The sequence below is a fragment of the Megalops cyprinoides genome, chromosome 11 (assembly GCF_013368585.1).
Source record: "Megalops cyprinoides isolate fMegCyp1 chromosome 11, fMegCyp1.pri, whole genome shotgun sequence".
NCBI lineage: Eukaryota > Metazoa > Chordata > Actinopteri > Elopiformes > Megalopidae > Megalops > Megalops cyprinoides.
Genome location: NC_050593.1, coordinates 8,394,380 through 8,419,767, shown reverse-complemented (window position 1 = coordinate 8,419,767; position 25,388 = coordinate 8,394,380). Strand labels below are relative to the sequence as shown.

The 25,388-nt window shown below is 43.4% G+C and overlaps 2 protein-coding genes across 2 annotated transcripts; both read left to right on the top strand.

Annotated features, from left to right (window-relative positions):
- The first annotated feature begins 1,289 nt into the window (after nt 1-1,289).
- Nucleotides 1,290-8,247, top strand: LOC118785772 (splicing factor U2AF 35 kDa subunit). The gene is made up of 8 exons (XM_036540704.1): nt 1,290-1,361; nt 2,399-2,486; nt 3,473-3,539; nt 4,018-4,067; nt 4,749-4,847; nt 5,016-5,149; nt 5,788-5,880; nt 7,018-8,247. Exons 1-8 carry the CDS (start codon nt 1,318-1,320, stop codon nt 7,127-7,129), a joined length of 687 nt encoding a protein of 228 aa, XP_036396597.1. The 5' UTR covers nt 1,290-1,317; the 3' UTR covers nt 7,130-8,247.
- A 765-nt stretch (nt 8,248-9,012) lies between these two features.
- Nucleotides 9,013-24,707, top strand: LOC118785587 (cystathionine beta-synthase-like). Its single transcript, XM_036540378.1, has 15 exons — nt 9,013-9,094; nt 10,432-10,680; nt 11,495-11,601; nt 13,276-13,410; nt 13,652-13,731; nt 14,028-14,232; nt 14,500-14,591; nt 15,073-15,198; nt 15,423-15,507; nt 17,788-17,893; nt 18,026-18,103; nt 18,555-18,689; nt 19,507-19,615; nt 20,154-20,238; nt 21,996-24,707. The coding sequence occupies exons 2-15, from the start codon at nt 10,439-10,441 to the stop codon at nt 22,097-22,099; spliced, it is 1,689 nt and encodes a 562-aa protein (XP_036396271.1). The 5' UTR covers nt 9,013-9,094; nt 10,432-10,438; the 3' UTR covers nt 22,100-24,707.
- The last annotated feature ends 681 nt before the right edge of the window (nt 24,708-25,388 follow it).

The following is a 25,388-nucleotide window of genomic DNA, read 5'->3' as shown; positions in this document are numbered from 1 at the left end:
AGTGTCTGCTAAATGTATTTAATGCAATGTACATGCCTTTGGGAACGAGTACTTCATATTGTCCCTTGAACACGAGTGCTCTGACAGACGACGCCACTAGATGGCACTGTGACTCTTGAAATTATACTGTATGTCCAATTCATGGGGCATTACAGCAGCCTCACGCTAGGAGGTTCAACTGTACTGCATTAAAGGCCACACGTATTGTCCTGACTGCCACGTGCATGGAAGCCAGCAGCAATGTGCTGTTTTGCTTTAAATACATACATGATATCGAGGGGTGTGGCATATGAAGAGGTTGTACATATGAAGGGAAGGATAACCATTACATTAAGACAGTTTACATTATCAATATGTCCGGATAATAGACATTGAATGAAAAAGAGACAATACAATTGAAGATCATACCAGGTAGATAAACAGAGCTAAATGTCTAATACTCCATAGTTTTGGTATGTTAGACCTTATAAAATTTAAACAAAATTTGATCCACTGAAAATAAGTGTTCAGTAAACTGGACATTAACTTGGCAGTGGACTCAAGCTGACCATTTCCATGGTCAACAGGGTTCATGATTTCATAACCAGGGTATTAAAACCCAGCGTTTTCTGAAACCTGGCTGGTGTGGGTTCTAAAGGAACGAAGTAAAATGATAATCCATAAACCGTCCAATCAAGCCGCTTACTCCAGAACATGTCCAGGGTTCTAGAAGTGTTATAGTTAATTTTCAATACTTGGATTCCCACATTTTACAAAAAAAGAATGAAATTTCCCACAGGTAATCGGTAACATGTGACCAATAGCCACGAATGTTTGATGTTTGTATGATTGCAAAACCAGTGTGCGTGAATTACTAATGTAGTAGCTAGAAAACAGTATTCATTGCCCTTCAGAAACATTCGGCCTTTTAGATGCAGTTCCAGTGATTAAGTGTTGTTTTGAGCAGTAGCCTTTACTGATTTGCTAGAAAGGAGAGTGTTACCTTTAAATCTTGTACTTTTAAGCAAATTTTACCATTCGTCGCTCAAAGAGAATGCATCTATTTATGTTTTAATGTACTTACTGTGTTTTTAATGAGAGACTGTGTGTTTTACATTCGTGTTTGTTGGACCGATTTTGCTGCAGCACTTCAATATTGTAAATGGCCATGTACACCAAAAAATTGAATTCGGCTGAGAGCGTGTCCGTGGCTGACGTAAACGCACCGCATGGGGAAATCGCGCAAGAGCGACTGCGCAGACGAGCGACCAGCCTACGTGCTTGGCGGGAAGTGACGCAGAACTCATATTTGCCGCTGAGGCCGGTGGAGCCGAAAAAATGGCGGAGTATCTGGCATCCATTTTCGGAACAGAGAAAGACAAGTGAGTAAAATGTTGTTTTTCTTTGTTTTAAATTCGTGATCGTAAAATTGTGCATGCTAGCCCATAACCTGTCAAGTGATATATGTTGAGCAGACCCGAGTGAATGTGCTGCTAGGTAAAGTGGTTCGGCTGTGTTGAATGAATGGGAAGGTGGAGAAAGTTTTGCTAACTAGCCTGCAACGCAAAGAACCGCACTCATGTGCTAAACTCAGATAAAACAGTCGCCTCGAAGATAGTTATCACTGTTTATATGAATGCATCTGAATGTAAATCATCAGCTGTATATGTGCAGGGATCATCTGAAATCGTTATTTTGGGTTCTAGCCCGTCCCTAACGCTGCAGTGGTTCGCACGATGCTAGCCGGCTTTGCTAGCGGTGCCATTGTTTAAAGGAAGGGTTTTTTTCGGATGTTTTAGTGTTTGGTGCTCGTTGTATTTAACACAGTTGGTCATTCCGTGTTACTCCACTGTGTTTATTGTATTTCATGGTATTTGTTCGGGTGTTGTAATAGTGGCATCGATGTTGCTTAATAATTAGCAGGATGGCTAAAATGGCTTGGACCAGTTTGCTGTTTACGCGCATGGCGGAAGTGCTTGCAAGCTAGGCCAGCAGGTCTTGATCCGGTTAGGGATGGCTAGGGGTATGGCGTTCTTACAAAAGAAATATCGCGTAGCGTTACAACAGTAACATTTACGCGTTGCTAACATTACCCACAAAGAGCAGTTAACCAAGCGAATCTCTTAGCTGGGTAGCTAAGTGTGTTTTGTTGTAAATTACCCATGAGCTATAAACTTATACCTATAAGCTATGAGTCACTGGTAATGATGGTCTAGTTGATCTTGCTGGTCGTATCAAGCGTTCTCTGCTTTTATGGTATCAGAGTTTGTGAAGCTAGTCGAGATTGAATTTCATTTCAGGATGACTTCGCTAGGTAGCTAACCATTTAATGAAAGTATAGGAGCTGTTTTATGCATATTCCACTCGTTGCATGGTCCACCTTTTTAACTGCATTCCTTTTTGTCTTATTTTTCAACAGAGTCAATTGTTCTTTCTACTTTAAAATTGGTGCATGTCGCCATGGAGACCGATGTTCCAGGTTGCACAATAAACCAACTTTCAGCCAGGTAAGTATCCAGCAAATTTGCACTGACCAATAGAATGTTATATCCTGTTGGTAGTATACTCAGGTAGTATGCGTCTAGGACAGCTATAGCCATGTCATCTGCCATACTGCCACCCAGCCCAGCTCAACCCAAAAAATTGAGTGGGGAAACACCCTTTGTGGAAAAGGAAACCGCATCAGGTCTTTAGTGACACAGACTGCAGAACTTTTGAGCGCACTTGTTATTGAGCACACTCATCTGTATTGCAGTGTCTTGGGAATGGTACGGGTGTTATGCCTTAACATATTTCTGTAATTTGATGTATGTACTGTACTCAGAAGTATGGAGAAGGTGTGGATACATTTTAATGACCATGACACATGGTACCACCATATGTAATCATACAAAGGTTTATAGAAATCCTTGAATTGGAGAAGTTAGGTTTACTAACTTCATCTGTGCAATGTTGCTTTTGGCTGTAGAGTGAGACTTAATGAACCTCATAACAAGTGGACCTGCTATGCACTTTTGTAAGTTGCTTTGGATAAAAGCGTCTTCTAAATAAATAAATGTAAATGTAAATGCACTGTCAGCCACCCTGTTTGAGCCAATTGGAAGACATTTCTCACCACAGAAAGATGCTGATTGGTTGGAATCACTGAGTGATGACACTGGGTGGCTCTGACCATTCTAGGGATCTGAATGCCTCACTTTCATCACTGTATGGCATATGGCTCAGTAAATGGGACATATGTGTGGTAGGTTATTTGAACACTCCCTCACTGTGAAATGGACCAACGGATAGGGAAGGCTTTTCAGCCCCACCTTAAGTGTTTGGTGAGACCATTTGGATTCTCCCTAACCTTGCAGAACTCTGTCTCCTGTCTTGGGGTTGGCCATTTCACATGATTTCCACAGGGATATGTTTAAAATGGCTGTACAGAAAAATGACAATGTAAACTTGCTTCTTTGTTTTGTTCCTTAAAATGTGCATTTTTGTCTTTCAGACCATCGCCCTGCTGAACATCTATCGGAACCCCCAGAACACGGCCCAGTCAGCCGACGGCCTTCGCTGTAAGTGTGCACCCTCTTGCAGAAGCCCTCGGGGTCTCTACTGCACCTACACTGAAGGCTGTTCTTCTGAAGGGCACCATCCTGATAGGCCTGCTGAAATAAATACTCAGATAAATAGATCCTCTGTAGACTGGCCAGCAGGACTGCTGAAAGCCTCACCAGAGAAGGCTCTCAGACAGCATTTTATAATCCAGTTACACTTGCTATTAAAGTCAGTCAGACTGGGAGATCTGTTAAACTTGGTGGGGGTAGGATGACATAGTGGTAAGGAGAATGGCTTGTAACGTAAAGGTTGCCGGGGAGATTACTAGGTAGGGCACTGTTGCTGTACCCTTGGACATGGTGCGTAACTTGAATTGCCTCAGTAAATATCTAGCTGTGTGAAATGATCATAATGTGTGTAATTCAGTCTGGATAAGAGTCTCTGTTGAGTAAATGAATGTCATCAGTCCTTGGTCTGCTCCCTTACTGTTGCTAGGTGCCGTCAGTGATGTGGAGATGCAGGAACACTATGATGAGTTCTTTGAGGTGAGTGCCACCTTCCTCCACAGTTGTCTGTATGCATGTTTTTTTTTTCCTTAAATCTCTGTGCTCATTTTGAGCTCATTGACTCTGCCTGTACCTCATGTTTGTATTGGATGATGCTGCCGAAACAAGAAGGCATACATTTAACTGCTGTCATTAGCTAGACCACTGACCCCCCTCCCCTTTGAGAATTTCACTGCAGTGTGACAGATGGTTTTCAAACAGTCTCTAAAGATTTGCTGCAGATTTTCCTTAATGCATATCTAGAGCTCTTCATTGTTTTGCTAATGCTGGGTTTTACTGATGCACCTTAAGCAGATGTTTTCAAAATGTTTTTGATTTTCTATAAACATGGTTATTTTCGTAATTCGAATATTGGATAGTAAGTGACAGTTTTAAAATTTGACTTGTTGAAACAAGATGGGATGCTGCCGTTCTAGCATAAGCAATTACAGCTGGGTTATGCTAGAATGGCAGCCCTTTTTATTGTTCCTTGTAAAAACAATTTAGTTTCATGTATGCATCAGTCTTGATTATGACATGATAATGTATTATAACTTCTGATGGTTGGTCCCATCAGTCCATGGCCTAACCTCAGAGAGATATTATTTCCCTGAATCCTGCACTCTCATATGTGCTTTGGAGTGGTTCCCATACGGAAAAGTCTGTCTTGGCTTTCTGCAGGAGGTCTTCACAGAGATGGAGGAGAAGTATGGAGAGGTGGAGGAGATGAACGTGTGTGATAACCTGGGCGACCACCTGGTTGGGAATGTGTATGTAAAGGTGAGCGAACGTCACAAGGCTGGTTTACCTCTGTCAGACGCTGAGTGAAGGTAGCATGCTTTTCCTAGTCTTTGCTGTTACTCTAGGGGCAGATGCATTTTAATTAAAGCTCAGGGAGGCCGCAGCATTGAAAACGTGTGCTAACATTTTCAAACAATGCATCTGCAGTTCCGTCGTGAGGAGGATGCGGAGAAAGCGGTCATGGACCTGAACAACCGCTGGTTCAATGGGCAGCCCATCCACGCAGAGCTGTCACCCGTCACCGACTTCCGGGAGGCTTGCTGTCGCCAGTATGAGATGGGGTCAGTGTCCCCCTCATAACTGTTCCTTCATTCCCACACACTTCAGTCTGCCTGGAAGCATGAGTGCTAATACTTTAGTTTTAGCCAGACATCGGATTCTTAATACAGAGTACAAACTGGTGAAGCCTGACTGCTAGTAAGCCTGCAGTGAGTGTTTGTGCTTGTAGTACTTGGGTTTCTAAATGTTATAGTTGACACACAAAATATTGCATATGGTGCTACATGCCTTTCTCTATAGCTGAATGAGCAGTATCTTTGAACTGAGTTTTTATTGTAATAGTATAAATTATATTGAACTATTTACATTATATGTGACTATTATATACCTGAACAAATGTTAGTAATGTGCATATTTAACTGTATACTTTTTCATACTAGCCTGCAGCTATCTGTTTCTTGTCAAGGCGGTCTTTAACATGATTGAGAAAATTACACCCATACAGTAGTGATTCTGTTCAGAAAAGGGCACTCTGTTGTAAAGTTGTCATGTGAACCACTTTGCAGCTAGGGCACTGCAAACCAGTTACTGTATTCTGTATGTCTGTATTGGGATTTCTCAGGTATGTGATTCACTGTCTGCATGCCAATATGTTCAGTGGTTGAGTGGTGTCTGACTGCAGTCCCTTCTCTGTCCACAGGGAGTGCACTCGTGGTGGTTTCTGTAATTTCATGCACCTGAAGCCCATCTCTCGCGAGCTGCGCAGAGAGCTGTATGGACGTCGCCGGAAAAGGTAAGAGACTGTTTAATCGTCTGCAGCACTGTCCTCTTTTAAGACATCACTCCTAGGAGGTTAGGTATTGCCTGTCTTCGTGTAACCACTATCTGGGTCTGTTTATATTGAATGTGTAGCTGTGGGAAGTAGCTCAGTCCAGTGACCAACCAATGAGTGAGGTTGTTTGTGTCCACAACTGTTGAAGTCGTCTTTCAGAAATGACCTTGGGTTATGTCCAGTTCTCAGTGTGTAAATATTAACCTTCCAGTAGTGTATTTAAAAACAGATGATTTGGCTTGATTTGTTAGAGCACCCTTCAACCATATATTAACACAAAAAGTAAAACCTTGCCAAACATGACCGTAGCAGATTCTTTGATCTTCTGTCATAAGGGCATTGACCTGGCAGATGGGTCAACTAGACTACTGCAGAATTGGTAGAGTCATGGTTGATGCACCAGACAGGTTTTGAAATGGGTCACCAACTTGGGGAACTCAACAATGATTTGCATGGCCCATGGTGCTGCCCACTGCTCAGTGGTGCTGCCTTGTAGAGTTCTAAAGTTCTAAATCCATGGTGTATTACGATTCCAGATGTTTTTGTTTAGTACCCCAGTTATCTCCCACTTTATACGCTTGCCTTGTTGGTCATGATAGCTGTCAGTGGATGGTGGAAACCCTTTTGGTCTTACCACAGCTCGCTAAACTACTCCCTGTATTTATGGTTGGGACCTGCATCTTTTGCATTGTCTGTTGTTTTACAGATCTATCACTGCTTCATGCTGTAGTTCTACTGGAAATGGCTGACAGAAAGCTGCTGCTGTTGGCACAGGACGTTACTGAACGGAGTCTTCATATGTTATGGACAGCTTGTTAAAATACTGTCAAGTCTGCTTGAAATACCTTAGGAGCTCATAGTTGCTCATAAGCACAGTTAATCCTCACTATCCCAGGTGTTCTCCAGCGATACTGTGTATGAAAAATGTGGCCTAAAATACATCATAGGCGTAGTTGAAGGAAGGATTTTGTCCCGCCCCCCCTTTGCCAGAGTGTCACATAATTTCATGGACAGTGACAGCTGTGGTGGATTGTGTTGTTGGGAAAGCTCTTTGTTTATAAATTGATGTATTTTTGTGTCTGCCCTCACCCCCTCCAGGCACCGCTCCCGCTCTCGCTCTCGTGAACGGCGCTCCCGCTCGCGGGACAGAGGCAGGCGGGATCGTGAGAGGCGGAGATCGAGGGACCGTGAACGATCCGGAAGGTTCTGAGAGGGAGGGTGCGACCTGCTCTTCTGCTGTCCCACAGAAATTGGCTCATTTTCCTTTGACATGTTGGACTCATCTTTTTTTTGTCCTTTCTTGCTGTTTAAAAGTGTTTCTTAATAAAACCGTTGTTGTGGTCCTGTTGTGGTTGGTTAATTGGATCAGGTTCATTGGATGCAAAATTTGTAAGGAAAGTTGTAAATGAAGAAGCTCGTATTTCATCTGTCAAACTCAAGGCTGTCAGTGAAGCCTGTTTTTAGCTTTTCCAGTGTTCATCTATGTATTTGTGTAGTTCTGGGAATATTAATGTCCCACTGGTAGACCTGAGCTGATTTGGATTCATTGTCAAGTTTTTTGCCCTTTCTGAAGTCTCAACACTCAGGTACAATTCTGAATGTAATGTTTTCTGAGTTTCTCATTGCATTTTCTGCTTTTAACATCTACTAGTCCTGTTTTAAGATTATGAATACCACTCTTAGCTCTTCTACTACAATGTCCTGCCATCCAACTCCAAATTTTGAATAACTTTCATTGCTTCAGGCTAGCCATTCATTCTTAGTTCTGTCAGAGTTACCAAAATGCTATCTTTTTGTATGTGTGAATTTTGTAGGACTGTCACAGGTTTATATGTTTTATTTTCATGAAGAGGTAAAGGTTTATAGAGCTGTAGTATAATAACCTCCTGTTTTGTAATTAAGAGAGCTGAAGGTGATATCTAGAGGCATTGGGGTGGCCTAACAGCCATGGAGAACATGGAGTCAGAGGGGCAAGACTGGTTTGAGCTGAGTGTAATGTGCCAAAGCATTAACACTTCTGTGGGGGGATGGGGGCAGAAGTAAAACCGAGGATGTCCTAAACGGATATCACTGAGCATCAGTGGGGATTTCTGCCCCAGATGAGAGACGAGTCGGTATTGCTACATGCTTTGTGGAAATGAAACTCTTCCACTGCAGACACTGACAAGGCAATCACAGGAGGAAAGTCCCACCTTAAAAATGTAAATCTCTTACTAGAGCTATCATTGCATTTAAACTCAAAGGTATATAGCGGTAGAAGTACCTGTAGCTACATCAGTGTATACTAGCTTTATACAGTGGGCCTGTACCTACCTTGCTAGCTCAGGTTGAGGTATGTCTCTGGTATGGTTGAGTACCATAAGCCTTGTCATGCTCTGCTGAAAATAAAGATTTTCCACCTTGTGCAATAGAGGTGTGGGTAACTGCTCATATTAAATTCTTAAGTATTCCATATGTATTCCATCTGTATTATGTTAATTTTTTATCAGAACATTAAGAAGAACTGTTAATCCAATAGTACAAGATTTGCCATGTGAAACCACAAGTTTTGACACATGAGCTTTGGTATGCTTATTTACCAAAAGTAGTTCATTTCTTCACGAATATGTTGATCCTGCCTTCCACTGCTGCACTTGTTAGGAGCTTTCAGAGTAGCATAACAAACCCTGATTTGGTAGATATAAGCAACCTGAGAAAAGTGGGGCTACAGGCTGGAGGCAGAGCCTTTGGCTGGAGCTCTCACTGTAGACCTTAAGCCACCATTTTAATTACATGAAATTAAATGCTTTCATTTACTTATTATCATAAGATCCCTATCCTAAACCATTAACTGGCCCGATTTGTAGACGTAGTCTTGATCTGCTCTGACAATGACGAGAACTATATGATTCAAGGCACCAACTGCCCGAATTAAGTTTCCACCTTGCAGCCACGTTACCTTTATTGAACCTCCAAACAATTCCATACAGAAGGAGGGAACAAATCCCGACTCAGGCGTACTCCCCAATTCCGGCCAATAAACGCTCGCTGCTGAGGGAACTCCCAAATGATTTCCATGCCTCCCGCAGCCTCTTCCATGTGGTGGGACCACTTTGGGGTTTTCACACATTCGAAGCGGAAGTCAGTAATCTTGGAGCACGCGGTAACTGCTTAAAGCGTATCATTCCAGAATAAGGTAAGTGAAAATTGGTGTGAAATAATAATGTAATGAAACCGTCCATTAACTGAAATCTACATAAAAGCATGCAAAAGAAAAAGCCATATGTAAGTCTTCAATAGAACCATCCCGATCGGGGTCTGATAAGGTCAGACATTGGCACACACCGGAAAATACTTAAAGTAATTTTAAGAGTGACACAGGGAACGCAGTGTCGGTGGTGTTAGGTACAAAGTAGATGTTGATGACTGATCAATCTGTTGTTACTGGAGTCACTACTGATTGTACCAGTAAAACGTGCAGTTTGCTCTTACCAGCTGCTGAACCATATTAGCTTTAAGCCAGTCCACGTAATGGCTGACTTGAAATCAGAATTTTGTGCCAAACTCGTTCTTTCAGGAGCTGAAAGAATTTGTCAAATTGGCATCCGCTGAAACGCACTTTTGTAACAACCTCAAGGTACTTTGTTGAAGTCCAAACGTTCAACCAGAGAAATGCGGTACTTTTTCTCGTTTCTCAGCCTAGCAGATTCCTACGTTCTGTTAGCAGTGGTAGGAGTAGAGGTAGCTCCGTTAGAGTTTTGTTTGTTTGTAAATTACTAGCTGACTGTTATGCATGTACTGGATACCAAATGTTTTATGACACAAAAACCTGGTTGGTATATTTCGTAAACTTAAAAATGCTTTTTTAACTTACCTTGAAGAGTTACCTATTGCCCTTCGTTGTCTTTTCTTGATATTTATCGTGGGCTGTAATTCCCTAGTGCTTTGCTTATCAAGTTACATTCCACCACAAGTGATAGTGACGACACTTTATTCTATTATTGTGCCATATTGTCTGGTCTTAGCTGCTTCAAATATCCACCTGTAGATACACTTGGCTACTTGAGAAACATTCCTGTTAGAGACTTTTGGTAAGTGATTTGTTTAAAATAATGCTACTGTCAAACAGAGATTAATCTAACACTGTATTTTACTGTTTCAGAAGTGAATGATACCTTTTTGCCCGTGTGTGTGTGTACGTGTGTCTCTGTGTGTGTTTTGAGATAAAGCAGCTCTCCAGATGACCGGTTTGTCAACATGTTTAGGCTTAATCTGACAGTATCACAGAGCCCTTTTTTTTCCTGTTTTGTCTGGCTCCTGTGGACTGCTGTTCTATACACATGCTTTCCAAGTTAATATCTGTGAACTCTGTTGGGAGCAGATCAGTATTTACTCATGACAGCAATATTTATGTCTTCTCCAACATTTTAGCTGTTAAAGTGTTGAGGAAGCACTGCTGCTCTGGGTGGATAGCATGCAAAATGTGGATGTAAATCTGTGGGGGAGACTCCTAATCCGGTCCCCCTTTCACAGGTGAGCCATGCCTTCGGTTCCGTCCGGCAAAGTGACCAGTGGTCTGGCGCCTGCCTGTCCACATGAGACTCAGGCGGACCAGGACATCAGTAATGAGGACGGCGACAGGAAGGTCGAAGTCGAGCCGGTCCAGCTAAACGGGCAGGAGAGCAGTAGTGACAGGAAGTGGATTCGCCCGGACCTGCCCAGCAGGTGCACCTGGAGGCTGGGCGCGTCGCCCTCAGAGTCCCCGCACACCCATCCCGAAAGGTGAGCCCCTCTTCTGTCTGATCTTACTCTCCTGTCATTGTTCCTGCATCCACCTGACAAACTCATCCTTAGTTTCCACAACGAGACCTGCAGCAGCTACATTCATTCACTCAGTGATTTCCAGTACAGATGAAGACATTTTGACATATTGCCTTCTTGGGTAAAATTATTTCTCTGTGGGCCAACTTTTTATACTCAGCTTTAAAGTCACTCCCAAGTTAATCAGAGAAGAACTGAATCAGTGCCTCTGTTTTAAATAAAGCTCTTGATGAGATCCTAACTTGTGGCAGCAAATCCCAAAGAAATGTACATTTTTGGCAGAAGATGGTTTCTCTTTGCCTGAATGAGAGTGAGATTCTGCTGGCACATTTTAGTACATTTCTTGTTACATTTTTGTTAGTATTCAGTAATCTGAGCATAAATGGCCTTGAGGCATTTTCCTGCAGTTTTCTGTATGCTGAATGTTGTTACAGTATCAACCAACTGAAGTGAAGATTACATCATTCAAGTATGTAAAATCTAGAGACAGGTGCGGACCTCCCTACACAAGGTGTAGCTGCAGTAAAACTAAAACCCGTCAGTTCACTATTGCATCACTGCACTGCATCAGTGGAGCCATCATACATTTTACACATATCATTCACCTATTATAGGTAGTTGTTATATGTTCACATGTTAGAGGCACAAGTCTGGCTCATTTTTGATTTGGTAAGCATCACTAGAAACTGTTCTTGCCCTGTGTAGCTCTAATAGGGACTGTGCAGTATAAGCCTATCTCCACTGCCCCTGCCCCCACCAACCCTTCCACACACAGGGAGAAAGCCCAGAGGATCCTCCCCAATGTTCTGAAGAGGATTGGGGACACCCCCCTGGTCCGGATCAACAAGATCCCCAAGGCCTTTGGACTCAAGTGCGAGTTGTGTGAGTGATTAGTCCACTGCCACTGCCTGCTGGGTGAATCTGTCATTGCCCATTTTGTTGTACCTTTGGAACTGTTTGTTCCAGAATGGCAGAGTAAGGAAAATGGTGGGAGGTGGGAGAGAAAGAAAAGTGTGTTTTTCCCTACTTTCACATTAAGACAGACACTGATCCAGTACTGTATTCATGTTCTCGCCTTGCTGTCTATTCCTCATACAGCCATTTGAGGCCCAGATGTAACCACAGAGCATTATATGAAGTTTCAACAAATGAAATGGCCTGTTGCAATGCACTGTCTAACAGACGAAGTGGTGTAGGTACATCAGACAATTCATTTGCAATTCAAAGGTTCCTTATTTTACTCAAATGAAAGGGCAATGTACAATCATCTGATTACAATGTATACATATTTATTCAGTTTAGAGTACTCCTGCAGGCTGAAACAACCACTGCATTATTCAGACCCTTTTCCAGGAGGACTTACCAATCACAGAGGAAATTTATAGCATTTAGAGAGGCTGCGTACTATAAAGAGGAGCTAGATTGGTATCTCTGATAGCAGCATCTTACTGTAAAGAAGTACCATTCTATACCATACCATGGGCATTTTACAGATTTTTCTTTTAGTAGTTTTGCAGATGCAAAGAGCTCAGATGTCTGAACGCATGTCAGATACTGTGATACTTATTGTTCAGTCAAATATGAGGATCAAGAAACATATTTTTGAAAGAGTCAGTTTTATCTCAAACTACCAAGTAAGTCGCTTATGTGTCTCCCTGTAGGATTTGAAAACATTTGTCAGTCAGAACAGTGTCACAGATCTGATGTGTCAGAGACTAAAGTCCAGCCTTACACTTTTAATGAGTGCTTTTTGGACTTCTAAGCCCTGCAGTCAAGCTCTGGTGGATTTGAACAGCTTAACAGAGGCAAACGCCATTCCCAGACTTCAAAGAATTCACATGAATTGGATTGTTGCTTTCCTGTTTAAGCCTGTGGGATTTTGAGGTTGTGGAGTCTATGCTAAGTTGCTGAGTAAAAAAATGGGGGGGTCTTTCTTTGTTCCGCCAGCTTGCGGAGTGTTGGTCACACACAGATTCCTTTCTCATTGTGCTTCTTCTGTAGATGCCTTGTCATCATCTCTGACAGCTTAATTCAGCCTAATGCAGTGATCTGTCACTAATGGACACTGCACCAGAAGGCAGCCATGCAACAAACCAACTCTGTAAGGCTTCCACACTGATGTGTGAAGGCCTGGTCTGCTGCAACAGTCAATGACATCACAACAATGAACGCAAAGAAGAACATCAAGTCACTTTTTTAATTGCAAAGGATTAAATGTTATGGGATTAAAATTTGCCATAGAGTGCTGTAATGTACAGTAGTAGATGTTAAACCATTGGAGTGTTGCTTTGCTGTCTGAAACCATTCACATTTAATTGAGAATGTCACCTGAACTTAGAAATCATTGAACTATTAGTGGTTACCAGGTGGTGCTCCTCTCCCATCAAGAGGAAAATTAGGGGGACTAGCGGAAACAAGATGGTGGTGGATATGCAGGATCTGGTTTGGAGACAGTTGATCTACTCCACGGATATATCCCCATCTGTGTGTGCTCTTTCCCTCTTCCTCCCCCTCTCTCTCTCTCTCTCTCTCTCTCTGTGTTTCCTGCCTGCGCAGTGGCTAAGTGTGAGTTCTTCAATGCGGGGGGCAGTGTGAAGGACCGGATCAGCCTGCGCATGGTGGAGGATGCAGAGAGAGCCGGCATCCTCAAACCCGGGGACACCCTCATTGAGCCCACGTCCGGCAACACGGGTGCGTGTGCATGCCTGTGTATATTTGCACATGCATGTATGTATGTGTGTGCTTGTGCGTGTGTTCACTGAGGCCTGGGGCCAGTGGCAGGTTGACATGCTGTTTGTTACTTTACCACAGTCTGAGACAGTATTGGTGTGATGGCATCTGGATAGTGACGGATACTGAGTTGCACTCCCACACACAGACTCACATTTTAACAGGGCTCCCCCTGCCCCTCACTGTGGGTGTTCTCTCACAGGTATTGGTCTGGCGCTGGCGGCTGCAGTGAAAGGCTACCGCTGCATCATCGTCATGCCGGAGAAGATGAGCATGGAGAAGGTGAGGGCTCTCTGAAGCCTCATTAGAGCCTGTGGAGCGCGATAGGGACTGAGGCCTGTGGTCTCTTTTCAGATTGTAAGAAATGCTCACAGGCTCATCCAGTCTTTTCATCATAGCAGAGAATGGGCTCTGGATGCTCCTCTGCATCTCCATTAAATAAAAAGGTGTATGTTCTGAGGGCTCGGTGTGTGTTTCAGGTGTATGTTCTGAGGGCTCGGTGTGTGTTTCAGGTGGATGTTCTGAGGGCTCGGTGTGTGTTTCAGGTGGATGTTCTGAGGGCTCTGTGTGTGTTTCAGGTGGATGTTCTGAGGGCTCTCGGGGCAGAGATTGTCCGGACCCCAACCAGTGCCCGATTCGACTCCCCCGAGTCCCACGTGGGCGTGGCCTGGAGGCTGAAGAACGAGATACCCAACTCGCACATTCTGGACCAGTACCGCAATCCCAGCAACCCTCTAGCCCACTACGACACCACGGCCGAGGAGATCCTGGAGCAGTGCGATGGTGAGGGGACTGTGTCTCCCCCCCTTTCTGTTCCTGTGTGTGTGTGTGTTTCTCCTCCATCTCCCTGCACTCATCTGAAGTGTTATGTGAGAAGTTAAGTTCACTACAGCACCCTGCAGCCTAAATGTGTCACTTCCTGTGTGAAAACGCTGTTGCTGTGGAAACCTGGGTCTGCCCTGCTAAACACACATCGCCCACGTAACAGTCTTGCTCTCAGTTATTGCTCAGTTTTCACTCATCCTTGTCCTGCGCCCACCCCCTCCCCAGGTAAAGTGGACATGCTGGTGGCCGGAGCTGGCACAGGCGGCACCATCAGTGGCATCGCCCGCAAACTCAAGGAGAGGTGCCCCAACGTCAAGGTGGGCCTTGGGCGTTTCTCGGCACCATGCGCTCGGCCTCGTGAGCGCTCAAATGAGTGGACTGAGTGCCAAGATGAAAGCGTAGTCCCAGACAGGCTTGTGCTAAACAGTCCCTGGAAGCCTGGAAGCTTAGCTGCTGTATCCCCCTGGGCCGCTGAGCCAGTTTAGCCTTTTCCAGTCAGTAGAGTTTGCTTAGCTGTGCTTGTGATCAAAGGTCGTCAGAGCGCAGGTATTCTGTTCTGTGTTGTGGTGAAAGCAGCGTGTGGTGTGCTTTTCCCAAATGTGCTGATTACATTTCTCAGAAGAGGTTTATGGTGTTTGTGACATCCACTGGTTTTCATGGTAGTGGTTTTTTCACTGGTTACGATGGTTGTGTGTTGTTTCCCAAATGCCTTTATCGGGTTTGCTGTGGTTTTGAGGTGTGATTTTTGCGTCAGCAGTATTGACCCTTAGGGGTTCACCTCATTGTGTGTGTTCTCAGATCATCGGAGTGGACCCTGAGGGCTCGATTCTTGCAGAACCTGAGGAGCTGAATAAGACTGATAAAAGCCAGTATGAAGTTGAGGGCATTGGATACGACTTCATCCCAACTGTGCTGGATAGATCTGTGAGTCCTAGTGATTAAGGAAATGCTCACAGTTCCTGTGTGTGTATGTGTACGTGTACGTGCGCGTGTGTGTGTGTTACTGCATGTGTGTATATGTGTGTATGTGTGAGAGGTGTAGCTCTGTGCAGATGGGTATGTGTGTATATTTGGGGTGTAGCTCTGTGCTGAGGTGTATGTCTGTGTTTGAGGGGTAGCCAGTGCTGAGCGGTGTGTGTTTCCATCAGGTTGTGGACAGGTGGTGCAAGTCCAGCGATGAGGAGTCCTTCGCCATGGCACGCATGCTGATCAAAGAGGAGGGTCTCCTGTGCGGTATGCTCTACTGCCACACGTCACCTGTCACTAAACCTACACACATTTCCTGTGTCGGGAGAGTACCATGCATTTTATGTTTCTTTGCCTGGTCTGGGTTTTTATGATTCCTTTCCCCACTCAGGACCAGACCAAGGGAAGATAAGATCAGTCAACAAATACACACACATAGCAGGCAAGAGGGCGAATGGCCTACCACCATAAATACCCTTAAATCAATGACCTCAGGTCACATGCCCACTTAAGATAAGCAGCTGTTGCTTTAAGAATTGCAAGAAGTTACCTAGAACCCAATCAGATACTTTAAAATTTCAAACTAATGATTTCCTGTTTGGATTTACATTTGATTTTGCCAGATAAAAATGGAATTAGGGCGTGGTACGCCTGCTTTGTGTATTGGTAAGCATTAATCTGCCCCTCAGATGTAGAATCCTTGGCTAAACGGTGGCCGCAGTCATGTTTGGTTTAATCTGAAAGAGGTTCAGGTACCAAATACTTACAAATAATATATTCTTAAAGAACTTTGCCTTTTGGCCAATCTTAAAGTTACTTCTTAAAACAGTAACATCCAGCTAGACCACAACTGCAGAGGGTTGCGTTCTCCCCTTCTCCCCTTCCTGAGCACAGTCAGCGTGTGTGCATGTGTGTGTGTATCTGTGTGTTTGTTTGTATCTACATGTTCAGATCACTTAGACCCCACAGTTAATTCTACCCTCATATTAGGGGAAAAATGTTGGAAAACCCAATGCTATGTGATAGCATGTATTTCTCAATATAGCAGCAAAACCACCATTTTACCAGTTCCTCTCAGCCAGCACTCTCCTCTCAACCCATGCCTATTAATGTTTGGTGTCATTGCGATGCTCATGAAGAGCTGAATGCAAAAATGATAATCTCAAAAATAGATCTGGTATTTCCAGATGTTTGGATCTACAGCAAAAGTCCTAAAGAAACTTCCAGGCACTCCCCCACCATAAAATTAATTATACGTGGGTCAGGGAGGTGGAGAGAGCTTCTTAAGTCAGGCCTAGAACAGGCCTCTTGGCTCACTTTTTGCCTACGCTCAGCATTGATGTTCAGCCAGCTCAGATAGGCGCTCAGTCATCCGTTTAGTCATCTAGTCCGTGGCTCAGTTTCTCCTGCAACTTTGCAGATTTTTCCTTTTGTGGTTCCTGTGTTCTTCCTTGGGAGAGGTAAACAATTGGCTTGGGTAATTTTCTCTTCATGCATTCATTAATCCATTCCGTGATCCATCCATGTTCTTGTTCTGTTAATGTCTTTATATAATTTAGTGTCTGTTAAGGTAGTGGACCATGTCTGTAACCCAGACTCTGAAGTTTGTCTTGCTCAATAAACCTTTTAATCTATTCCAGTGGTGATTGCATGATTCTGACAAAGGTTGATCCACCAGACTGCACATTTCCTATCAGTGAATTTGGTGATTTAATTGATAATTAATATCTTTAATAATAATTATTAAATTAAATTAATTCTTTTAATTATTTTACATGTTGGTTAAGTGAGGAGTTTTAGTAATTGGTGTCATTTGTGTTTCGTATTCAGAGTGCCGGACAATAAACAAGGGCAATCAATTTCTAAGACCACTGGGTTCAGACCATTTAATATTTATTAAATTCTCGCTTCCCTGACACCTGTCACAGTTCACCTTCCTCGCTTACCTGTCACCTGCCACACATCAGCTGTCACTCACCTGTCACCTGTCACCAGCCATGTCAGTCATCACTCACAGAAACTGAAGGTCCTTTGGATGCCAAACTGAATGACAGACCTAGAGGGTCACATGCGATGACCTTTGACTTGGAGTGTAAAGCTTGAGTTGTGAATGTGGGACTGCAGAACTCTGTTACAATGACAGGAACTGTGTCTGATCTGTGTGAGAAGAGTCATTCCAACTGTAATGCTGTTTGCTGTTGATGACAGTTTTTGATACATTTTGATATACAACACATACTGTTCGGGCTGAGGAATGACAAGCATTTGTTTCCAGCACTTTGTAGTTTATCGCATTTTGCATACTTTGTTCACTCATGGCTAAAGTAAACAGGGCTACCCTTCCCTTGGGCCTAAGGAATATGAGGAGAGTGGGTGTGGAATGGCCGTATAACTGAGCCTTGAGAGGAGCCAGTTGGGAGTAGGGGGGAGAGTGGATGGGGTGTGTGCATGAATGACCGCTGATAGGAGCTGATTGGGGGTCGGGGAAGGAGAGTGCATGGGGAGTGTGTGTATAAATGAGCCTCTCCTGTCTCTCTCCTGTGCCAGGCGGCAGCTCGGGCACGGCCATGGCGGTGGCAGTGAAGGTGGCCAAGGAGCTGAAGGAAGGCCAGCGCTGCGTGGTCATCCTGCCCGACTCCATCCGTAACTACATGTGAGCGCCCGGGAGGGGTGGAGCTGGATGGGCAGTGCAATGTGAAATGGGGCCGGTGTGGGATGTTGCCTCACCAGGCAGCTAGGGCAGCAGCTCCTCCACTGACCTGTTTACCTATAAACTCTCTCCAAGGTCCAAGTTCCTGAGTGATAAGTGGATGTTCCAGAAGGGCTTCCTGAGGGAGGAGGACATCATGGTGTCCAAGCCCTGGTAAGAGTGCACCTCCTGCAGGAGGGGAGGGCTGAGACATGAAGGGTCTGGTGGGCTCGGACACTTGCATACTTGGGTCTCCTCACATCACATATAAATCACTCTGAGGATTTTCTGTTTGAGTACATTTTTTTAAAATATTCTGTGTCTATCATAGTCATGTATTATGTGTCATGTAAGTCGCTCTGGATAAGAGCATCTGCTAAATTGCAATAATGTAATGTAGTCATGCTTTAGAAATATGTCTGTGTAGTCCTGTACAAGACTACAACTTATGATAGTTCATTACCCACAATCCATCTCTGTAATTCTGTGTTCCTGTGCTTCTTGGCACTAGAGGCACCCTGAATTTATCTCGTTACCACTACTCGTCTGGGACTTGACCCCATAACCTACCGCCCATGTGCGAGGCCAGCAAACGGCTGTGAATGTGTTCTTTCCTGTCTGTCAGGTGGTGGAACCTGAAGCTGCAGAGCTTGAACATGTCAGCCCCCCTCACCGTACTCCCCACTGTCACCTGCCAGAAAACCATCCGGATCCTGAAGGAGAAGGCCTTCGACCAGGCACCTGTGGTCGACGAGTCTGGGTGGGTGTGAGAAACGGTATCATTCGATCACGGTGGCGACTGGCCCTTCCTGACAGCAGCTGCTGATGCAGGTGGCCAATGTGCCTGCACCCATGCATCTACATATGGTAGCCCATGCTAGCCCCTGTCTCTATCACAGAGCTTTATCCCTCTTTTTGGGATATGGGGTACAATGCAGCTCCCTTGGTCTTGTACACAAATGAGGGGCACTTACATAAACATCTCAGTGCTGGTGCCACCATGATAAACGTATCAGTGCATTGTTCTTTAATGTTGATGGCTGGAGTGTGTAATGTTCAGTTTCTCCAGTCTCTGCTAGTTTTGTGGTATTGTATGGCCCTAGAGTTCTGTCCTAGGTAGACACAATTGAGCTGTCACTGAAAAGCAGCACATGATCTTTGATGCATGCGAACATGGCAGGTCTTTGTATCACAGCGGCTGGCTCCTCAATAGCACCTTCATACCAGTCTCAGTGGTATCAGTGTGTAGACCAGATTGACAGAGAATTTGGCTACAGATAGGAAGATCTGTTCCAAAAAAGGTCATCTTGTCCACAGCAGTACAGCAGATATGATGTTCCTAACCCCCATGCATACCTCAACACTGACCAGGCTGTAGTGTTATAAAGACATATTTCTCCTTTTAGTATTTCACATCTGCTTTACCACTGCTGTCTTCATGACACTTTACCATGTAATAATGCAGGGAGTATCTAAAGGACCATGGACAGGTTTACAGTAGCTAGATGGACTGGTCTGCATGGCCATTTTGGGCATGGTAACTCTGGGAAATATGCTGTTGTCCACTCTGTCTGCAGGCTGATTCTGGGTATGGTGACTCTCGGGAACATGCTGTCGTCTGTTCTGGCTGGCAAAGTGAGACCCTCTGACCCTGTAAGCAAGGTCCTGTACAAGCAGTTCAAGCAGGTGAGTTTCCCTACCTGTCTCCTGGCCTTACCCTGGTCTCAGATAAGGCTGTCTTGCTGTGTGGGAAGTGTGGTGTTCCTGATTTTAAGTCATGCGCATGCGTACGCACGTATGCACGCACGCACGCAAATTGGGCATTCCAAAAATTCAGGGAATTAGCCATTCCAAATTGGGGAGAAAATGGAAGAAAAAAATCTTTAGATTAGATCTACAAAGCTACTGAGTAGGTGATTTCGTGGCCTCGGGTTTGGGATCACTGGTTTGGTAACTTGACCTTGGGTTAGACATGACCTGGGTTCAATCCCAGCTATGGCATCAGCCAACAATAACCAGGAGCCCCACCATTGTCTGCATGCAAGTGTCTTGGAGTCTTGCTTTCATCATGCTTCAGTGCAAAGGTTGTCAAGGTTAGATTCCAAACAGGATTGTGTAAAGAGGGGAAATCTCTGGAAAAATGGCAAGGTCCCACTCTGACAGAGATTAAAGAGTCGGTATGGGATTCTGACTCCCTCCTCATCCGTTTCTACTCCTCTTTCAGATTCGCCTCACTGACAACCTGGGAAAGCTGTCCCGTATCCTGGAGATTGATCACTTTGCCCTGGTTGTGCATGAGCAGATTCAGTGTGAGTGTTCATCTCCTGCCTCCCCTGTCCTGTCACCTTCTCACTATTGCCTCTTACTTTAAATCCTCCCCCCTACCCCGACCGTCCCTATCCCCCTGTCTTTCGCACTACAGTAAGCTTTTTTGACAAATGCACATATCCAAACATACATTTGTATTTCAGTGTTGCCAAAGCAAGTATTCATCCACGGAATACATAAACTTTAAACGGCAATTATCATCTGTTGAACTTGGTTAACATGAACTGCATTAGCATACCTCCTCTGTCCTCAGTCATCTTCTTGTTATTGTCTCTTACTTTCAGTCCTTTTTTCCCCACTTTCACCTTCACCATCCCTTTGTCTCTCGCAATGCAGTAAGCTTTATTGGTATTACAAATACACATAAACAAATATACTTTTGTATTTTTGTCATGCCTAAGCAAACATCCGCATCAAATGCAGAGCACTCACAACTGGTGCCCAAGTCTTACTTTCATTCTCTCTTGCTCTATCTGGCTAGTGACCTTGCTAAAAAATCATGAGTCTTGCTTTGGGGTGATATGTGCAGCATAACTTCATTGTTTGCATGGAATTTGGCTTTCCTTTTGTTGAGAGTGCAACATGAAATGTGTAAGATGGTCCTTGACCACTGAGAGATTTGTACTCTAAGTGGAAGTTGACATGCAATAAGGTGGACATCAAATCAAGCCAGGTGATCTTGAAACTAAAAGAAAGTCATGTTCCAACAGCACTGACAGTGACCGAATGTGACTTTTTTGTGGAGAATGTTTAGTCTGTGTCTAAGCAAGGTCATATGGTCTCCAAGGTCTTCCTCTGAAATATATTTCCCTACACAGACAGCTTTTCATGGGTTTGACTTGCGCTCTTTAGTTATTGTGTAATGGGTTGATCTCTGATAGCAGTAAATTGTTTTTTTGGAACAATCTGCTTTCACACAGCCTTGGAAGCAGGGCCAAATGCTAAATCTCAGTTTATTGTACAGAGTTCACTGGGTTTGCCGTAAGGCTGCTCTGGATAAACAGGACTTTGTGTAAGGACAAGTGTGCTTGCCTAATCTGCCTGGCAGTAACAAAGTCCACTCATGACTGGTTTTTAGGATGCATTTGGCAGCTAAGGTTGTAGGTGTGTATAAAACACAGTGGCAGACAAAGAGGGGGCTGATCTTAAAAAGAATTGATTGCTGCTTGTGGGCCTGCACTGTGTGCAACCCATAGTTGAAGAAAAGGGGGGGTGGGGCTGCATGTGAATAACATGACACTGGCTTGTTATCATTAAATCGATTTATATAATCTCCTTTTAATTGAGCATATTATTGCATCATCCATTGTGCTGTTGCTAGATAATTGGCACCAGCCTGAGAGTAAATTTCCAGTGCTTCTATTGCCAGCACACAAAAAAGCTACCACAGCACTTGCTGATGACATCACAATGACCAGCATGATTCAATGAAGCGATTAGGCTGTGGCCTGATTCCATCTCTCCTCTGCTAGTTGGTTTAGGGGTGGGTTACAGCACCTGATATGTCAGGTGCCTTGCAGAAGTGCATGCTGTTATTCATTCTTGAAGTCCACTGAGTCACACTGCTGCTGACCTGTCATGGCCTTCAAGCACCATTAAAGCCTACATCTTCTTCATCCCTCGCTGTCTCGCTCTTCCTATCTTCATCTTCCCTCTCCATTATTCCTTTCCTCTTTCTCTCTCCCTCCCTCCTTGTAATTTCTCAGTGTCTCTCATCCTCTCTGTCTCTGTTTTGCAGACATGGAGGATGGCTCCCCCTGCCTGAGGCAGATGGTTTTTGGGGTGGTGACGGCCATGGACCTGCTCAACTTTGTCACTGCAAAGGAGAAGAGAGAGCTCTAACTGATTCCTGTGTTTGAGAGCTCTGAGACAGGCAGGAATTTGATGTAGCTCAGATGCACCCTGAGTTATCAGCTGTGATATCACAATGAAGGTAGACATCTGTGGGACTGCAATTGGTGGAAAGACCATTTTGTTTTTTCTCTTGTTTTAGTTTGCCTTAGTTCCATGATGACAGAGATCCTCCTTTGGAATCAGTTGTGAAAGGTACTTGATGGTAACAAGATGTCCAGCTACCATCATACATTTGATTAGTAGAACTAGGGTTAAATTTGGGTCTCCTCAACCCCTCAGGAACCTGGAATGGCAAGGGGGTTGTTAGTAATGAGTAGGTACTTGCTGGGTCAATATTCATGATATAACGAATATCACATGTGCTTTCTTTCTTAAATCAAACCTGCATAGAATTTTAAAAAAACATCATATACATGTAAAAATGGTCTTATCACACAGTGAATATCTTCTAGCCACTATATTACGTTTTAGCTAGCTAAATAGTGAAAACATCAATCTAAACAGAATGTTTTTCATGCCAAGTATTTGACTTGGATTCAACCTGAAGCTCATTAAATGTTCATCATCTTCGGAAATGCATATAGAAAAAAACAGTGTAGCCTAGCTTTCTAGTTGCCTAAATAACAGCAATTCGCTAGATGCAAATGTTTGCTGATAGTTAGTTTTTGTATTTATCATGGTGCTGTTTTGTACATATTCACTCACCAAAAAATTTCAGAGAGAAGAGTGACATCTGTCTTGTGAGCCCGTTATGTACTTCTCAACAGTTGATAGTACACAAACACTGTTATGTGAACATGTTGACTTTCCTTACTCTTCAGTATCACTGCTCTCTGCCACTTCACTGTTACTTTCACCTACTGTATTGACTGGCAGTTCATTTTCAACACATTTGTAAATGGAGTCAATCAGTAACGTTTTATAAATTAAAACTTTTGTTTTGATATGTAGTGAATTCCATTTACTCTGAAAATTCTTTTTTTATCCATCATATGCCATGAATGAGCAATCTGGACCACAATTATTTCTTCTGTTTCTTTTAAGACTGATGAAAGACAGGTACATTTTTTTTTTCCCGGAGAGTAATTTCTCAAATTCCTCATTTTCATCATTGATATTATTTGCTGGACTTAAAAATTAACACTTGGTGCTGTTTGTACTAACTGTTGAACAATTTTGACATTGATCAACCAAGAATTAAAAATGTTTAAATAGTCCCAGCAAGGAATTAAACATAAACTCCATGCTCATTGAGGAGGATTCCATTGGTCTTGGCTGCAAGGTTCCTTTGATTTTTACCTTACTTGTGATGAGACTAATTCATTTTATTTAAGTTCAGTTGGCAGAGCAGAGCAGAGTAACTTTGTACACTGATTTGTTATTGTTGCATAACCATCATAATAGGTTGCATTAAGATGTTTGTGTGTTGATTTGTTTAAATGCTGCCGTCTAACTCTTATTTAAATGCTCCTATGAATGAGTAATTGTGAACAAATGGCTACTATCACATATAACTACAAGCAGAAAGGAATAATTGCAGGCTTTTACAGAAGACAAAAGTATAGTTAAGTCACTTTTGGCCCTGTAGATGGCGCTGTGTTGTAGCTTTCTGGGGGCTGAGTTATCAGACTAATGAGAGGAAGTTTTATCTGGTGCCTTAGTTCTGGTTCAGCACTACCTAGTAACTTCACAAGACAGTGGATGCCGTGCTCTAGGCCATGACTTATTTGATCAAAGTGCTACCCTCTGAAATTCCTGTTTACAATCCTGTCTTATGCACATCCAAGTGATTTTAAAACTGCTTTACTGTGATGCAGTATTTCCATGGAGATCTAGCTGCTTTTTCTGTTTAAAGTCTAATGAGGGCACTTTATCTGAAATTTGAGCTATTGCCATAGCACTGCTTGGAACACTGTTTTTGTTGTCATTATTGTTTTTATTGACTTTATTAAAATATTTGTTTTGTGTATGATAAATTAAGATGTCACAACTGTGGAGTACAACATTGCAAAGATGTGTGCCTGTGCAAAAACACATCCCACCCATTCTGTCAAAATCTTGTCTCTAGTGGGATCCAACTATCTTTGAATTTAGTTCTGCTTGTTGTTTTTCGGCTCTGTTGAAATGACTGGCTAACGCAATCAAATAAAGGTTGGGTCTTTGAAGTGTTTGAAGCGCGTGAACTGGAGTTTGTTGACCTGACCGTTGTACCTCTGATGTGCATGTGCTTGTGAATTGTGTTGTGTTTTTTGTGTGTGTTTGATTCACTAAGTTCCCCGGTTCAAATGGCATTCGCTTATTGGACCAGCTCCAACAGCACTATGCATTAAAAGTAATATGTTTACCAAATCATGACTGAGTCCTCAGTCTTGCCACCATCCCTCTGCCATTACTACTATCACTTGGTAATCTGAATGTTACTGGAATACGTATTCATTAGGTTGGCAGATACTGTTCTACAGGTCAGGCCTTTAGTCGATTGAAGTCGTTGTGTGCTGTTCCTCCTTTCAAACCATTGATATTTGTAAATATCAGAGAAGTATGCACTATAGATTTTTCCATGTGTCAATACCACCCACCTGTTGCTCTTCAACTGGAACCTTACAAATACATTGTGAACAATCAGAAGCACTCGCTGCGATTGGAGAAACCATTATGTTACAGAACTTGATTACACAGTCTCACCTCTAGAGGGCAATAAAACCTTCACATTCCCTTAAATGGGACAAATTGCTGTGGTCCTTATTGTGCACTTGTCAGTTTCAGTCACTGAGCAATCTACACTTTGTTGATACACTATAATTATGCTCATTCATTGCTCAAGTCCAAACCCAAGAACATGCAGACAAACCATGTAAGAGATTTTTACTGTTATACATTGATGATCTTTGAGAATATTCCTCTACAGGTGATTGAATTCCATATATCTGGCCTGAATAAAGGGTAACAGCTGAACACTAGTTATAAAAACGTCAACACTTCTCCACATGAAAAAAAAATTTAATGCACATATGCACACCCACTCACCAAATTCACCATGAATTTCAATATCTTATGGGTCCTGGTTGTCAAAGATACCTCTCAAAGTATCCTTGGGCTCAGTGGCAGACCTGGAGCTTCAATTACAAACATCTGCTCTCAGCTGGGCGTCAGTGCTGCGGCTCTACAACCTCTGCATAAGGAATGGTGAGCTGGCTGGGCAGGGTGACGGGATATCTCCGCCTCCCTTTGTTCAATCCATTGATAAAAAAAAAGAGCTGGGCACCGGCACGTGCCT

Coding starts and splice junctions, on each gene's coding strand:
- LOC118785772 (XM_036540704.1), top strand. CDS start 1,318: ATGGCGGAGTATCTGGCATCCATTTTCGGAACAGAGAAAGACAA. Junction 4,068..4,748: donor ACTATGATGAGTTCTTTGAG/GTGAGTGCCACC, acceptor GGCTTTCTGCAG/GAGGTCTTCACAGAGATGGA. Junction 4,848..5,015: donor TTGGGAATGTGTATGTAAAG/GTGAGCGAACGT, acceptor ATGCATCTGCAG/TTCCGTCGTGAGGAGGATGC.
- LOC118785587 (XM_036540378.1), top strand. CDS start 10,439: ATGCCTTCGGTTCCGTCCGGCAAAGTGACCAGTGGTCTGGCGCCTGCC. Junction 10,681..11,494: donor CCGCACACCCATCCCGAAAG/GTGAGCCCCTCT, acceptor TTCCACACACAG/GGAGAAAGCCCAGAGGATCC. Junction 13,411..13,651: donor GCCCACGTCCGGCAACACGG/GTGCGTGTGCAT, acceptor GTTCTCTCACAG/GTATTGGTCTGGCGCTGGCG.